Here is a 15937-nt window from a genome sequence, read left to right as displayed (position 1 = left end):
TCCTTACGTTGCACCGTGAGCAAGCATGTCATTCTGTGTGATGGCTATAAAGTATGGTGGTATTTTGGTATATTGATCGCGTTGGCTGGGTTCACCACTCGTACCCTTCTGTGGTGGAAGAAAAAAAAAAACACGAAAAAGCCCAAGAAAAAGCACATTTTGAAAACTATGGTTATCATCACATTTGTGTTTTATTTTTCCCCGTGATAAAGTGGGTCTTATGACAATTTTTACAACCCGAGGGACGTTGGGTTTTTGGGTCACTGGTGACTGGTGACAGTAGCTGGGGTCAAAAGGTCAACGGTCAACACGTGACCCGGTTTGATCCAGGCACGCCACGTAAAGCCATTAAAAGTCTGGTGTCCAAACCTTGAAAACCGAAAACTACGGCGAGTGAGCTGTATAATGCATAACGAGACGGCGATCACCTTACAGTGCTGGCCAGGTTGCCACGGCAACAGCACATGCATAATTGAATGGCGGAGCGAGTGTGACTGGAAGGCGGCTTAGGCTGTCGCCCGCTTTCAGATGGGATTAAAAGACGCTGGCAAATCCATGGCAAACACACCCATGCGCACCCGGGAAGGGGCGGCACGGCCACGTTGTGCCCCATAATGTAAGAAGCCGCAGCGGGGCTCTCAAATGGCGGCCGTGGAGCCGGGTCAGGCCAAGCCCCAGAAGCGGGTGAGGTTCCGCGTGGCCTCGGGGAGCAGCGGCCGGGTGCTAAAGGAGATCTTCAAGGACGAGGGGCCTTGCGACTCCCTGGACTCGGACTGCAACAGCAGCTCGGATGCGGAGCGGGCCAGCACGCCGTCCACCAGTGGGGACGGACCCCTCTATGGCGGATACCTGGGGTCCGAGCTGGATGACAGTGAGAGCGAACCCGACGACCTCTTGGTGTACGCTGGGGCCACCAAGGACTGGACGTTCACCTCCAAAAGGGTCAACATACTCAGCAAAAACGGGACGGTGAGGGGGGTCAAGCACAAAGTGAGCGCAGGTCAGACGCTCTTTGAAAACCTCCCCAGCAACAGCGTGAGTCCATTTCGTTACCTCCACCAAGGAAGATTAGCATACAACTACTATTGCTTTTACATGTAAGAACTGTGGCCCTAGGGAGATTTGGATTCTATTAGTTGTCAATGAGACCAGGGTTCAATTCCACCCTCGGCCATCTCTGTGTGGAGTTTGCATGTTTTTTCTCCGGGTACTCCGGTTTCCTCCCACATTCCAAAAACATGCTAGGTTAATTAGCCACTCCAAATTGTCCATAGGTATGAATGTGAGTGTGAATGGTTGTTTGTCTATATGTGCCCTGGGATTGGCTGGCCACCAGCCCAGGGTGGACCCCGTCTCTCACACAAAGACACCCACATTACTTTCGTGAGGATAAGCGGTAGAAAAAAGAATGAATTCACTACCGTTTTTTCCTCACGAGGGTTGCGGGGGTGCTGGAGCCTATCCCAGCTGTATTGGGGCGAGACGCGGGGTACACCCTGGACTGGTGGCCAGCATGAAATATATGCATATGCCAATATTTTGCAATCCACTCATTTAATTTCTACTATATTACATTCATCTGCACTCTGTGTGTATGCTACTGGCCCCGTCTCCACCCACCGAGACAAAGAGACCGTGTGACTGACAAAAGGGCTCACTTGGTTCATGCCGCTGTTCTATGGAACAAAGGTGCCAAGGTGCTGAGGCGGGGGACAAGGAAAACTAAAAAATATTTGAGTTAATTTTCATCAATGTTTTGGTCCTTGAACATGGAACTCCAAGATGGCCGTTATATAGCATGTTACTACTACGACACGTTTTGGTGCAACTGGAGATAAAGCTGCACATTATGAGTAATCTGTTGGCCTTCCGATGACATTTGTTGTCATTTCCTCAATGAATAATGGATGGCTCTTAATGATCCAATCAGACACGATGCAGGAAGTGGTTATCTAGGAACTGGAGCCTTGGCAACAGGGGTGCATTCAAGTTTCAACTTGAAGACCATTGTGTGTGTGTTGTATAAAGTTAGTTGTGCGGGAGCAACACAACGCTGCGCAGGATACACGAGGTCATTGTAGAATTAAAGATTCATGATAGATTTGCTTAAGTGTGTCAAGGAAAAAAAAACCTAATCAGGTTAATGAATTCTCAGCACTTCACTTTCTAGTCAGCTCGCACACACAAAGAACAGGCTGTTGTTGCTGCAGGTTAGCCTGCAGAATGGAGCAAACAATGCGGCTGTACACTCGATTAGGGAAGATTAGCTTTGGTTTGGCGGGGCGCTGTAATACGCATCAGGTGGGAACTCAACACACCAGGAAGCAACAATAGCTTGGAATGGTCGCCTTTAGAAGCAGTACACATCGTACACATCTTTCTTGGAAATCATCTAGTACGCTTTAAGGCAGGGGTCTCAAACTCAATTTACCTGGGGGCCACTGGAGCTGGGGTCTGGGTGAGACTGGGCCGCATCAGGTTCTCCAAAAAAAAAAAAAAAAAAGCATTTATTAAAAACAGAAAAATGAATAAACTTTGCTTTGGTTCCAATTTTCTACAATAAAAGCTCTGATAAAACATTCCACTGTTCTCAAATATCTTACTTTTTATTTTTCTACACAAAATAAGATGAAAAATAAATAAACAAATCAAGAATAAAGAAAATCAATCAATCAGTAATAAATAAATATAATAATAATAATAAAAAGTTAAGAAAGCACATATAGTTGGTGGGTAGACAAATGATTTTTTTCAGATTAAAATGAACAAAGCATTATTAGAGCCCTGTAGACATGACAAAACACGACTATAGTCACATTTATACTTTTTTTATTTACAACATATTGCGCAACTGCAGGGTCTTGAGACACATGCTAACTCGCAAACTAGAGAGCTAGCGACCTAAACAGTAGTTATTTCCTTTAAACTTAAATAGCCAAAAACTTACCACTTCCACACGGATAGGGAGGATAACTATTAACAGTTATTTAACCTTTAACATGAACATTAATCAAATGTAATAATTATTTCTGGGTACATGATACCATACAGCATCCATATCAAACTTGCGCGGGCCTCAAACTAATGTCCTGCGGGCCACATTTTTGAGACATTTTTGACACGTGTTTGAGACCCCTGCTTTAAGTTGGTCATGATTCAAAACCTATAGGGTTCTTGTTTTGCCATAAGAGTCAATGAATGTGAATGATTGTTTGTCTATATGTGCCCCGCGATTGGCATGTAACTAATTTTGTGTCCGCAAGGCTTGCTGGGTAGTCCTGCCACAACAACAACAAAAATGAACTATGAACTTTGGATGTCAGGAGTATGTCAACATCCCTCCTTGTTTGCTTGCCTGACAACCTCCTCAATATATTTTAGCAAGCAAGCAAAATGTTGGGAGTACCACAAGTTACCCAGCATGCCTTGTGGTGAGAATATATGGGTGTTATTTTGACATGGGTATTGTGTGCTGACATTTCCCGTGCGACGCAAGTCCAGGGTAAAATTGGAAACACCCAGTGAGCTGGTCTGGGGTCCGCAAGGAATGTCACACCGAGCATCCTCACAGATTAAACAACCAATAGGGTTCTTGACCTCAGCTGTCATTTTGGGCTGGATGGTAACCCCCCCCCCCAAAAAAAAATCACTATGGTTCATACAAAGTGAGAATCTAAAATCTCCATAGGTGGATTTACTGCTGGAATTTGGGCGTATCGTGATCTACACCACGAGCTTCCGCGTGGTGAGAACCACCTTCGAGGGCTGCGAGCTGGTACGGAAGATTTTCCAGAACCACAGGGTGAAGTTCGTGGAAAGGAACATCGCCCTGGACGGGGAATACGGCAAGGAGCTGGAGGAACGCTGCAAGCGAGTGGGAGAGCCTCCATCGCTTCCTGTGGTCTTCATAGACGGACACTACCTCGGGGTCAGTACTGGATGTCGCTATTGGATGTGTGTTGGGTCCCCGACCGGGATTCTAACCCGTAATGCATAATGGGGCTGTAGCGTGAGGGTTTGTCAGCATTTTCTTTTTTTTTCAGGGTGCTGAGAAGATATTAGACATGAACGAATCAGGAGAGCTGCAAGACCTCCTCACAAAAATTGAGGTTGGTTGTCAAACATGACCAGGGTTCAATTCCACCCTCGGCCATCTCTGTGTGGAGTTTGCATGTTCTCCCCCGGGTACTCCGGTTTCCTCCCACATTCCAAAAACATGCTAGGTTAATTAGCCACTCCAAATTGTCCATAGGTATGAATGTGAGTGTGAATGGTTGTTTGTCTATATGTGCCCTGGGATTGGCTGGCCACCATGTTTGGCGGCATACAGTATAGTACAAACAGACTGAAAGTCCTAATATAATAAATGAACGCAGTAGCCAATAAAATGGAGACCACCAAAACACATCAATAAGTGAGTGTCAGTGATGGCCTCTCATTGATTCTGCTTCCAATACGTTTATTCTCTGCGCATTAATATTACATAACGTCAGTGGCGGAGCTACAGGGTGGCAAGTGGTGGCCGTGGCCACCCCTGGTCATTGTCCGGTCATTGCTGTCTATGTAGACGATTTAAGTATCAACTTATTGGTAATGGTAATGGTTTTATTTCATTTGAACATGCATCAGATTACAATTGAATGCATCCCATAATCAGTTCCCAGTTCCACATGTCCAAAAGGAGTAGGAAGAAGCAAAGCTTATTAAATCCTACCCCTCCATCTGGTACTTTTACAATCACTAACTGTTACATTTGTTCACTTCCTGCTTTCCTAATATAGTTCAAGTTTTTGGCCCCCAATGTGAGTAATAATGTCAAATATGTCTCCGCAACTGCATAACCTATTTGTATATACAAGTATGATTACACTACATATTTTATGAGATTGTGTACCCCATGAAGCAGGTAAAATACTCACATATTCGTAAGGCGTTCATGGATGTGTCCTCCCTGCAGCGGGTGCAGCACCCCCAGACGTGCCAGAGCTGCGGGGGCTTCGCCTTCATCCCGTGCCCGACGTGCCATGGCAGCAAGATGTCCGTGTTCCGCAACTGCTTCACGGATTCCTTCAAAGCCCTCAAGTGCACTTCCTGCAACGAGAACGGACTGCGGCCTTGTGGGAGCTGCAGCAAGTGAGCATGTCAAGTGCCTGAGACCCCCCCTTACTCACCCCCCCTTCCTTTTCTTCCAAGGCTCTCCATACTCCACGGCCATTTGTCATAGACAAAAGACACAACTTTGTAATAAATCATTTTGTGCAATTGCTCCTTCCATGATTTACGCTGATATAGATGGAGGAACACATGGCGACTGTTACTTTAGTTTATTGCAGAAAACACATACAAAACATGACATTAGTATTTTCTCATGCTGTTGTATTTTAGCAGCCAGGCCATTTTTTGACACACAAGCATAATATAGCGGAGTCCTTTCAGTGCATTCACAACACTGTTCATTTCTCACAGCGTTAATGACAATGCTCTCTGCGTTCACAGAACAGTGCAAATACTTTTGGATGGAACCGCACTGCTTGTCTCTCGGCGAGATAACAATTGTGGATTTGTTGTTTGTTTTTCTACACAAGGTGGCATATAGAGAAGGCTCGTGTCTCAGCACTCAGGGAATAGTATCATCCTTTTCTTCGCTTGTCTCAGCATCCAAACAATAAGATGAAAAAGCTTTTTTTTTTTTTTTTTTACACACAATCATATCTTAGCGTGAATTTGAATCTCTCAGTAATTCATTGAATCATAAAAATATTTTGGATGCACAACAGTGCTAATGCGAATGCTTGTCTCTCAGCATACATCCTAATAAGATAACAAAAACAGCATTAATGCGAATGCCCATTTCTCAGCATCGTACAGAGATATCATTTTTGCACAATTACTGTGAATGAATGTGAAGATTTGTCTTGGGGTGATTGCTCGCTTCTCAGCATTCACAGATATATTCACAATATGCGGAAAAAATATTTCTGATACACAACAGTGTGAATGCTGATCTTTCAGCATTCATCTTAATAAGATAAAAATGACCGCAAAAAAATAGCACTAGTGTGCCTGCTCATGTCTCAGCATGCATGACAATTGAAAATATTGTTTTGATGGTCAACAGTATTAGAGTGAATGCTGAGAGAGCAGCATTCACTCTAAGAAAGAAGTACATGTCATCATTTTGCGATGCTTTGACAGTTGCATGGTCATTATCATGCCGTTTTGTGTAAACAATGTTTAATTCAATAAGTGAATGCTGAGAGACAAGTATCATAGAATTGTTGAAGATAATTATGAATGCTGGTCTCTCAGCATCTACGCTGAAGAAAAACACATTTTGTGCAGCGCAGCATTCGTGTGAATGATGTCTCTCAGCATTCACCGAATGGGACTATTTTGAGCCACGGGAGCATCTCAGTACAAAAGGGGTCGTGCGAATGCTGAGAGACAAACATTGACACGGTTACTCATCACATACTGGCCTTTTGTCTTGACTGTGGAGCAGTTCAAAGCTTCCCGTACGGGAAAAAGAAAAGACATCCTGGGTCTAATTTGATACATTGTTTCTGCACAGACAACGGCGACTACACGGCTGTGCATGAAACAAGTGGGTCATGTTGCTTCTTCACGGTGCAAAGAAAAATACACTAAAGGATGATGTCACCGCCGGCTGCCCATGTCTCTGTGCTGTCATAGCCCTGTACAATGCTGCTTGAACATGATCACACAAGGCAGCACCGTAAAGAGGCTCACAGTGTAGAGCATGCAAGAAGACCGCCATTGACACACCATCACCACCAGTTCTTGTTGTCCCCCCTTTAGATACACACCTGGTGTGGGTAAAGAAGAGGTTAGCCATGATGATGATGATTATGGGTTGTGATTCTTGCAGATGGCAGGCCGTGTGATGGTTGGATGGATGGATGGATGGATTGGGGGGGGGTAGGAAACTGCGCCCCCATCTGATGGAGAAAGAGAAAGGGTGGGGTGGGAAAAAAACACATCCAAAACGCGTCTTCAGAACAAAACCAGTGATGGAAAAAAACGCATTTTGGCAACATTTCTATTGTAACCAATGGTTCAAATACATCACCTTGGACAATGGAGAACGCACACACACAACACACGCATGCACGACAACACTAACAATAACGGCGGTTAACAAAAACAAAACCTGCAGTTCTTGGGAGAAAGGTCCAGTCGCGGTGGCGAGCGTCATGTTTTGGAATGGTGGGTCAATGCGCAGACGGCTTGGAAATGCTTTTTTAGAAAAAAAAATTTGACGTCAACGCCCCCCTCCTCCGTACTAGTGGTGCAACGGCGCCATCTAGTGGAGGAGTATACACTTGCAAGTTCAAAATGGGACTTCTGCAGCCATGTTTCATGGTGTGGGGAATGGTGTGCTACTGTTCTGCTTCAGCTGTTTCTTATAGTTTGGCTGCCCTATTTACCTTCATGAGTTGCATCATATCTGACAACAATGGTACACCACCGCAAGCAGAATAGATACTGATTAGAGAGAAAAAATACATATTTACATACATATTGTACAGAGAGAAATGTCAACATAAAAAGGACAACCACAGCACCAAACAGAAATCAAAATAATTTAATAAATTATTCCAAATTTGTTCCAACTCCTGCATCAGTGGCAACATAATGGAATGCCCTCGGCGGCCCCCCACCCCCCAAAGTCAAGTATGGTACTATGAACACCTTCACAAATATGTATCTCCATCCCTCCTCACCAGGATGAAATGACTCTGGGCCCCGAAATAACGTCATAATATTGAGACATCTGTAGCTTGTATCTGGAATACGGCTTCAAATTAAAAGCACTGGCCAGTGAATTTGAGCGTGATGATGCATGCACAAAGATAAATTCCTATACTGTATCCCGTCAGCAAAGAAAAATATATATTTCTTATACCCTGTTGGTTTACATATGCCATGAATGGGTTTCATGTTTATCTTAGTAATATTTTAAGACTGTGCTCAAAGATATTTTTCTCTATACCGTAGAGCCCCACCAATTTATGGTTCAGTATTTGCTCCCCCAGATATTTTCCTCTGTTTAAATTGTTCCTTGATAGAAGGGGGATGTTTTTTGTGCTGCATAGTGCTGCACTATGAATCCAGCAGAGGGCGCTGTCTCACAAGTGGATTCACTCGATATTTTCCAGTAGGAAGATATTTTGACAAAACTAAATGCATGTTTTGTAAGTATGTTGCATTTGGTAACATCCACGCAAATAGTGGGGATCTACCGTACTTTATAAGACCATATTGTTTTTACTATTCATAATAAAATCTATTAAAAAATGTGTTTCAAGTTGGCTGTAGTTTGTTTGTAGTTTGATCACGATGTGATGTAGAGTTGTGGAACAGTGGGCTTTCAAAGTGTGAGGTGAAGAAGCTCCATTTGATTTGTTTACTTCCTTCATTGAGAGTGGAAACAGAGTCTGTGGGCAGTGCAAGATTCCACAAAAAAAAGACTAAAATCTATTTTTTTCTGTAATTAGTATGGGAAGCCCCAGCCTGTAAAGTTTTACCTTCCTTGACAGGAAGCTTCACTACGCAGACCTTTGAAAACCCCTGACGCCAACGATTGATAACGTGCATACCGGTACTGAAATTTGAGGATACATTTTTGGAACTTTTGCGATAAACTTGGATTATATCTGGTAGCACCACTGGCCGCAACAGCGCTCAAACCTCTCAGGGTGGATCTCACACGTCCTTATAGATGCTTCCACACTATTCTGCACTGAAACCTGTGAGGAGGTGGAGGTTTGTTTTGTATGGAATGGGAGGCAGAAGATCCTTTGTCTTCTCCATCTGGCAGGTTGTTCTATTATAGGATCTCCAAGTCTACGTGGCGGACCTCTGGGTTGCGTTCCTGTTGGAAGAAGAGAGTGATATGACCAGAAGAAATATCATTTTAAACAGGATTTTTTTTTAAAGGTTAGTTTTGTTACCTTGAGTTCTTTCTCCAAACGGTCCACCTCAGCACCTAGCGTGTCGATGATGTTCTCACCGTGTTTGAGCATGAAGTTCTCCAGATCTTCGGGTGTCTTCACCTGCTGAATGTCCTACAGAGAAAAAAGGAGCGTTTATTTTGGATGATACATCAAGGAAATATAACAAATGACATGCGGGACCTACAATGAGGATTTGGTCGATGTCCTGCTTTTCCAAATAAGAGCGAGTGACCACTCGGCCATCAAAGTCGACTTCCGCCTTAAAGCGAACTTTGCTCAGTCCCATGTCAGTGGCCTTCACGTCGTGGATGGCTCTGCTCATGACACACACCAACACAAAAGCATAAAATGGAGTCCTCAAGACCCTGTGCGAGGAAAACGCTCATATGCTGACCTCACAGCTGGGTCGTTTTCTAAGAACTCTGTCAGTTTCTGGACGCGCTCGGCCTGTATGGAGCGCCCCAGCAGTGCCTCTGTGTTTGTGTAGATGAGGAAGGCCGAGACGGTGCCGAGCAGCGTTCCCACTCCCAACGAGCCCAGGCTGTCGTAGTAAGGGTTACCTACGTGGGTAAACAATTGCTTATCAACTCGAGAGGGTCATTCAGAAGAGAAATAGTATCAACCAAAAGCAAGAGCTGGAGATACTTCAATTGAACGATACTCTGGTCCTTACTGGACGTATCAGGAATAAAGTACCATTCTTTTTTGTAACATACTGTGTTACTACAGGGAGAAGGACCTCCTGCTTACCTGTGAGTGAGGTCAGTCCCATGCAGCCTGCAGCCAAAATGACCCCCAGCACAGCAGCGGTATCCTCAAGCAGCACTACGTTTGTGCTCGGGTCTCGACTCTGCATCACTGCACACAACCGTACCACCATTACATACATTCAGTGGCTTGGGGAGACTGCTTAGGTCTTTGTCAGAATTGGGATGGAAAAATGTACATTTCATAGGTACAACATCGGTTACACATTGTGTGAATTACTTTATGGCCTAGAGCTTCAACTTTTTATTTATTTATTTATTTATTTTTTTAAATCGGAGCACATCCTGCTGTCTGTTCAAGGATAGCGGGCACAGCAGGAGGCTATCTGTAACCTGGGGTTAGGGACAGTGTCGGAGGAGGTCATTCTTTGATCAAAGCTCCCCCTTCACAGGACGGGACATCAGAAGGTCCCACCAAATGGTTGACCTCCCAGTCAGGAGGTTATCTAGCATGGGTGAGACAAACCATGCCAGAAGAAGAATGGGTGTAGGCTAACCCCCATACATGAGGGCGGCATCGGGGGAGTGACAAGAATTTCTCCTTTCTCTTGTAATGTATTCATTTGCATGATATGGAGTATTAGAGTTCCCACAGGCCACTCTTGGCCAGACACCTACAGACCGCCCTTTGTTTTGCAAAGGTAAAACAACTAAATGTATTCTATTCTACATGAGAAATTTGCCCAACACATACTGGTGTAAAGTGTTTGCCCCCTTCCAGATTTCTTATTTTAAGTGTGTCACACCCCTGTGATTGGCTGGCGACCAGCCCAGGGTGTACCCCGCCTATCGCCCGAAGACAGCTGGGATAGGCTCCAGCACCCCCCGCAACCCTCGTGAGGAAAAGTGGTAGAAAATGAATAAACAAATGAAAGTTTGTCACACGCAAATTTAAATATTGTGACAACACAACTGAACATAAAATGTAGTTTTTAAATGAAACTTAATCTTTAAGGGAGGAGAAATCCATGCCTACACAGCCCTGTGTGAAAAATCCCCCCTGCCTAAAACACAAAAGGAGATAAAAAAAAAAAATCCATCAATCTCTGCCATTATTGCTTGGCCTTGGTGGCGATATATACGCATACATTTTCCAATGAAAGATGCATTGTGAGCGACAGCAGGAAACTACTCACATGACGCTTGATGCTTGAGTATCTCAAATGTACGCACCATATTCATAAAATGAGAGTCCATGTTGGTGGGCGCTTCTCTTGATCTCATTGATTGCAACAAGTAGTGTGGCTGGAGGATAAAAAAAGGCAATATAGCGTAAGTAGTGCAGCAATCTGAAGGGCTGTGTGTAAATGAAATAAGACCTACCTCCTTCAGACACCAGAGAACCTGCCAAAATGCAGTACGCCTGCCACAAAACAACGGATGGAGTTGTATTTAACTTCATATACTGTATATATTGTACAATAGGAAGGGGGAGGGGGGGCAGACTCACCCATAGTAAGGACTCAATGGGCGCTGGGTGCAGCAATCCCATGATGCCATGGTACCAGGAGAGGCCAGCGCCCATCATAAAAATACCCACACCGCTGATGAGGGAGGCGATGTAGCGCATGTTGGAGAAGCCATAGCTGATGGAGAAAGACCATAGTTTGATTTTATTTCTTTAACGTTGGTGCTCTGGGGTTTGCTCAAGATAAACAGGAAATGAAAAGTCATACGGGTGCACTGCGTCTGGGTTGCGGATAGACTGGCTAATACCCAAAGCCAGCAGGGCCTGATTGCAGGTGTCGGCCAAGGAGTGGATGGCCTCGGAGAACATGCTGGCCGAGCCAGTGTAAACCCACGCCAGTAGCTTGAAAAAGAAGTTCAGTCCATTTCTGTAGACCAAGAATAGCAGGAGGTTAAACCAGACCGGTAGATAGGGAGTAGTCTGTTATTTTGAGTGAGTCATTCAGAAGGCCGTAATCTCCAGAAGAGTGTCTTTATGCATGTTCTCATTGTAGGGAATGTCTTCATGTGACTGCTTGTGAACTCTAACGCAATTATCGTAATTAAGTCGCACATAGAGGCTCATGTGACACACAATTCAGTCTTTTTTTTGTTACACTGGATGAGCTACTCCACCCTCGGCCATCTCTGTGTGGAGTTTGCATGTTCTCCCCGTGCATGTGTGGGTTTTCTCCGGGTACTCCGGTTTCCTCCCACATTCCAAAAACATGCTAGGTTAATTGGCCACTCCAAATTGTCCATAGGTATGAATGTGAGTGTGAATGGTTGTTTGTCTATATGTGCCCTGGGATTGGCTGGCCACTAGTCCGGGGTGTACCCCGCCTCTCGGCCGAAGACAGCTGGGATAGGCTCCAGCACCCCCGCGACCGTCGTGAGGAAAAAGCGGTAGAAAATGAATGAATGAATGGATGAGCTACTCTAGCTTCAAAAGTCTGAATTATACTTAAAAATACTACTTATAAGACATGCTATATTGTAATTCCATATCATGCAAACCCAGATTTCGATATGGTTGAAGTTGAAGAAATAACTTTGAAAGACATATCGATGTGCCTAACTCTGTAGTGTTGACGTGTCGAACTGCAAAATGAGAACTTACATGCAAATGGCGACCATGACCACTTTACCCGGCCCTTGGAGAAACGTCGCCCTCTGGCCTGACCGTGGCTTTAAGAGAACAGGGCACAAAAAATGAGCTGTGGAATTACTAACGAGAAGCTTCAAAAACAGTTTAGCGGTAGAACTGAATTGCATCATAATGAGAGCTGTGCCCCTCATGTCACCGAATAAGGATACCAAAATATTACACACAGAGGCAATCATTTGTAGGACAATTATTGTCATTGTGACAAGCCCAAGTACAACACATCAAGAGGCTCACCTTTGTGTTCCCCCAAAAATCTTTGTATTCCTTCAACAGCTGCTGACTGCGAAAGATATCTGTAGGTCAACATAGAGAGAAACATTGATTCATTTTCTATCCTCACGATGGTCGCGGGCGTGCTGGAGCCTATCCCAGTTGTCTTCTGAGGGGCGGGGTACACCCTGGACTGGTGGCCAGCCAATCACAGGGCACATATAAACAAACCACACTCACATTTATACCTATGGACCATTTGGAGTGGCCAATTAACGTCAATTGAACTCGGGTCTGCTCGCTAACCACTCGGCTGCCGTGCAGCCAGGAGACAAACAATGATTGTCAGTGTTACTGAGTATCATTATGGAATCATCCATGGTGCGTTATTACATTTAAAACCCATTGCATCCATACTTTTCTAATGAGTAAATTGGTCAAGCATGTCAATAATAATAATAATAATATGCATAACATGCATAACAAAATAAAGTGTACATTGGTTATTAAAAGCAAATGACAGCATACAGGAAGTGAACACCTACTTTCTTGGTACTCTCGCTCCACCTCCTTGCGGAGATTTCTCTCCCTGGTGAGAGCTTCCTGGCTTCCCCACACATCCAGAGCTCTAATGGGCCGAGAGAGAAACAAATCAAATCAATGAAAAGGACATTGGAGTGAATGGCTAAGTGTGTTTACACTGACTTTGCCTCCACATCTGAGCGCAGGAACACGGTGAAGGCCTCTGTGTCATCATGGGGGCTGCGCCTTCGGATTTTGCGCAGCTGCTCCAGGTCACTGAAAGTGCACACAGAGGAAACGCTCGTGTGAGATGTTGCTGCTCCTTGTTAGCTAATCACAGCAGCACGGTTACTTATTAACCGGAAGCATGCACAACGGCAAAGTAGTAGCATTGAAGGGATACCTCGGTTTGAGACAGAACTCATTCATGGCTCTAACGGCTGTGATGAAGTTGTTCTGGGTGTACTTGGTTCCATATTCACGCTTTTTCAGGACGGCCCTGACTGGATGCAGCAGAAACATCAGGGAGGTTTATGTTTACATCATGAAAAGAGGGTGGGAATCTATCATGCTGCACAACTGGCACAGATTCAAACGGTTCTGCCTTGGCGGAAGTCTACTGAGTGCTACTTATGTTCATGGTTTGTCCCAAGCACTAAATAGAAAAAATGATGCTTCACACCAGTATATATTCGTACAGAATACAAAAAAGGTTAGGTCATGTTTATGTAGGTTTCTTAGAAGCTTGTTTAAAAAAGTGGTCACGCATGACTTTACCTTTCACTTGTATTGTTTCAAGTTTGGTTAGCCCCTTAAGTGGTGAACCTATGAAAGAAACATTTATCACAAATAGAAGGACGCCATTGAAAAAAAAGAGAAGTTGTGATGGCAATGTTAAGTAAAGTTCATCACCTGCTGTCGGTGTGCCAGATTTTGCAGTCGCCTTTTCAGTTGTGTCCGATGGAGATTTTGGTGGCTCGTCTTTGCCGTTTCCAGAGGTGGAGTAGTATTGGACTTTGCCTGCAATCAGTGAGGCGACACGGCAGTCCGGGGGGCTAACCCAGAAGCTAAATGCATTTCCAGTTTGCCAACCTTCCAGACCAAAAGAGTAAAACCAACAATAATTCAACAAAGCTGAGCTAACACACTCCTTAGCTAACTCTTAAGAATAATTTAATTATTAATCAGTCTTCAAATTAACTAATCAGAATTAATCACCATTTGCCACTGTGTGAAATATGCCAATTTTTGCTGCATTTTATGAACAGAAAAAATAAATGACAGGACAGGATTATAGCGTACATATTTCTACGTTAAATATTCATTTTCTACCGCTTATCCTCACGAGAGTCGCGGGGGTGCTGAAGCCTATCCCAGCTGTCTTCGGGCAAGAGGCGGGGTACACCCTGGACTGGTGGCCAGCCAATCACAGGGCACATATAGACAAACAACCATTCACACTCACATTCATACTTATGGACAATTTGGATTCACCAATTAACCTAGCATGTTTTTGGAATGTGGGAGGAAACCGGAGTACCCGGAGAAAACCCAAGCATGGATGGGGAGAACATGCAAACTCCACACAGAGATGGCCGAGGGTGAAATCGAACTCGGGTCTCCGAGCCCTGCAGCCTATGTTAAATATGAACAGCTTAAAATCTATTGATTTTGCTTATGAAAAAAGTGACCCTGTATAACTGGCAAGGAGGTGTTGCATTACAGACATTGCATGACTCAGCAGTTTACTGTGCTGTAAACCAAGGGGACACATTGTTGTTTAAAAAAATCACTTTTAAATACATCACAGAAAATGATTTTTAAACACTTTTGATCAGCCTGTTTAGGGTTAGGTTTCCCAAAAAATGCACACGTTTTTTGGTTTCATTTTGCATGTTCATGCTCTACTTCCATTGGTTGTAATCCAACGGTGCAAAAAGCGCATCTTTTTAAATTCTCCCCGGTCTTAAGATTTGGAGTGCATCTTTCCTAAGCTGGTGTTGGACCTCACCGAGACACTGGGGCTGGGGAAAGCTCGCCTTGTGCCGCCAGGAGACCCTGCAGAAGACCTGCCACGGTCTGTGGGCCAGGCTGGGGAACATCCTGGCTGGAGCCGGGCTCGGACGCTACGGACGGAGAGGAGCTGGCAAAGTGACAGAGAATCCGGGTTAGATATGCTAGCAGAACCGCATGACAACTTAACCTCATTCAAACAGATTAACTCTTCCAAGTCCTCGCCACTGGAGGCATGGCAACCGCCGAAGAAGTCCAGCTAAACCGGTCATACACACTAATAAAAACGTACTATCAATACGTATTTTGACCAATTATGATGACGTCAACAAATCCCTTCATCGATGAGCTAACGCTCTTATTTCACAAAGTTAGCTAGCGCCATAAGCTAACAGAAAGAACGTAATGTTAACCAATTTAATCGACACACAGATTCAAACTAAGCAAACTCGCGGCTGTAATCGCTCAAGATACTCCATAAAAAGTCGTACCTTACTCCGGTGAAGTTTGTTCTGCATAGTCTGTTTCCATTTTGCGAATCTATGGACAACAAGCGGCGACTCCGGCGAATGCTACAAACATAATGAACACGTGACCTGTGACGCTAATCTTCTGGTGGGGGTGAGAGCGGCACGTCGTGAGGACCAAAAGTCTCGTGAAATCCCACTTATCGCGATATTTAGTACTAGCGTCATACCTGCGTACTCAAACATAGTATATACGTAAAAAGCGTTCAACTGAAACGAATAAGCATTCGACGTATTGTGGATTGAAATAACTGAATTATTTCTCTCGTGTATATAGATTAGATTAGATTAAACTTTATTGTTATT

At 44.3% G+C, this 15937-nt stretch overlaps 2 protein-coding genes across 3 annotated transcripts; one reads left to right on the top strand and one right to left on the bottom strand.

The window, feature by feature from the left end:
* The first annotated feature begins 581 nt into the window (after positions 1 to 581).
* Positions 582 to 5433, top strand: grxcr1a (glutaredoxin and cysteine rich domain containing 1 a). Its single transcript, XM_058076653.2, has 4 exons — positions 582 to 1035; positions 3689 to 3928; positions 4044 to 4109; positions 4958 to 5433. Exons 1-4 carry the CDS (start codon positions 643 to 645, stop codon positions 5135 to 5137), a joined length of 879 nt encoding a protein of 292 aa, XP_057932636.2. The 5' UTR covers positions 582 to 642; the 3' UTR covers positions 5138 to 5433.
* Positions 5434 to 7594: 2161 nt separating this feature from the next.
* On the bottom strand, positions 7595 to 15738 carry slc30a9 (solute carrier family 30 member 9). 2 transcript variants are annotated; one of them, XM_078788529.1, is made up of 18 exons: positions 15596 to 15738; positions 15103 to 15234; positions 14004 to 14111; positions 13869 to 13916; positions 13495 to 13594; positions 13275 to 13367; positions 13115 to 13197; positions 12594 to 12652; positions 12312 to 12379; positions 11422 to 11580; positions 11196 to 11331; positions 11069 to 11108; positions 10919 to 10990; positions 9729 to 9836; positions 9373 to 9538; positions 9163 to 9292; positions 8976 to 9089; positions 7595 to 8896 (listed from the first exon to the last, which is right to left on the bottom strand). In XM_078788529.1, exons 2-18 carry the CDS (start codon positions 15191 to 15193, stop codon positions 8852 to 8854), a joined length of 1620 nt encoding a protein of 539 aa, XP_078644655.1. In that variant the 5' UTR covers positions 15194 to 15234; positions 15596 to 15738; the 3' UTR covers positions 7595 to 8851. The 2 variants fall into 2 exon arrangements, with proteins under 2 accessions (XP_078644655.1, XP_057932621.2); XM_058076638.2 differs by having other exon boundaries at positions 7597 to 8896; positions 14004 to 14183.
* Positions 15739 to 15937: the final 199 nt, after the last annotated feature.

The sequence above is a fragment of the Doryrhamphus excisus genome, linkage group LG23 (assembly GCF_037039965.1).
Source record: "Doryrhamphus excisus strain RoL-2023G ecotype Guam linkage group LG23, RoL_Dexc_Guam_v1.1, whole genome shotgun sequence".
Taxonomy (NCBI): Eukaryota; Metazoa; Chordata; class Actinopteri; order Syngnathiformes; family Syngnathidae; genus Doryrhamphus; species Doryrhamphus excisus.
This window is presented reverse-complemented; position numbering and strand designations above follow the sequence as displayed.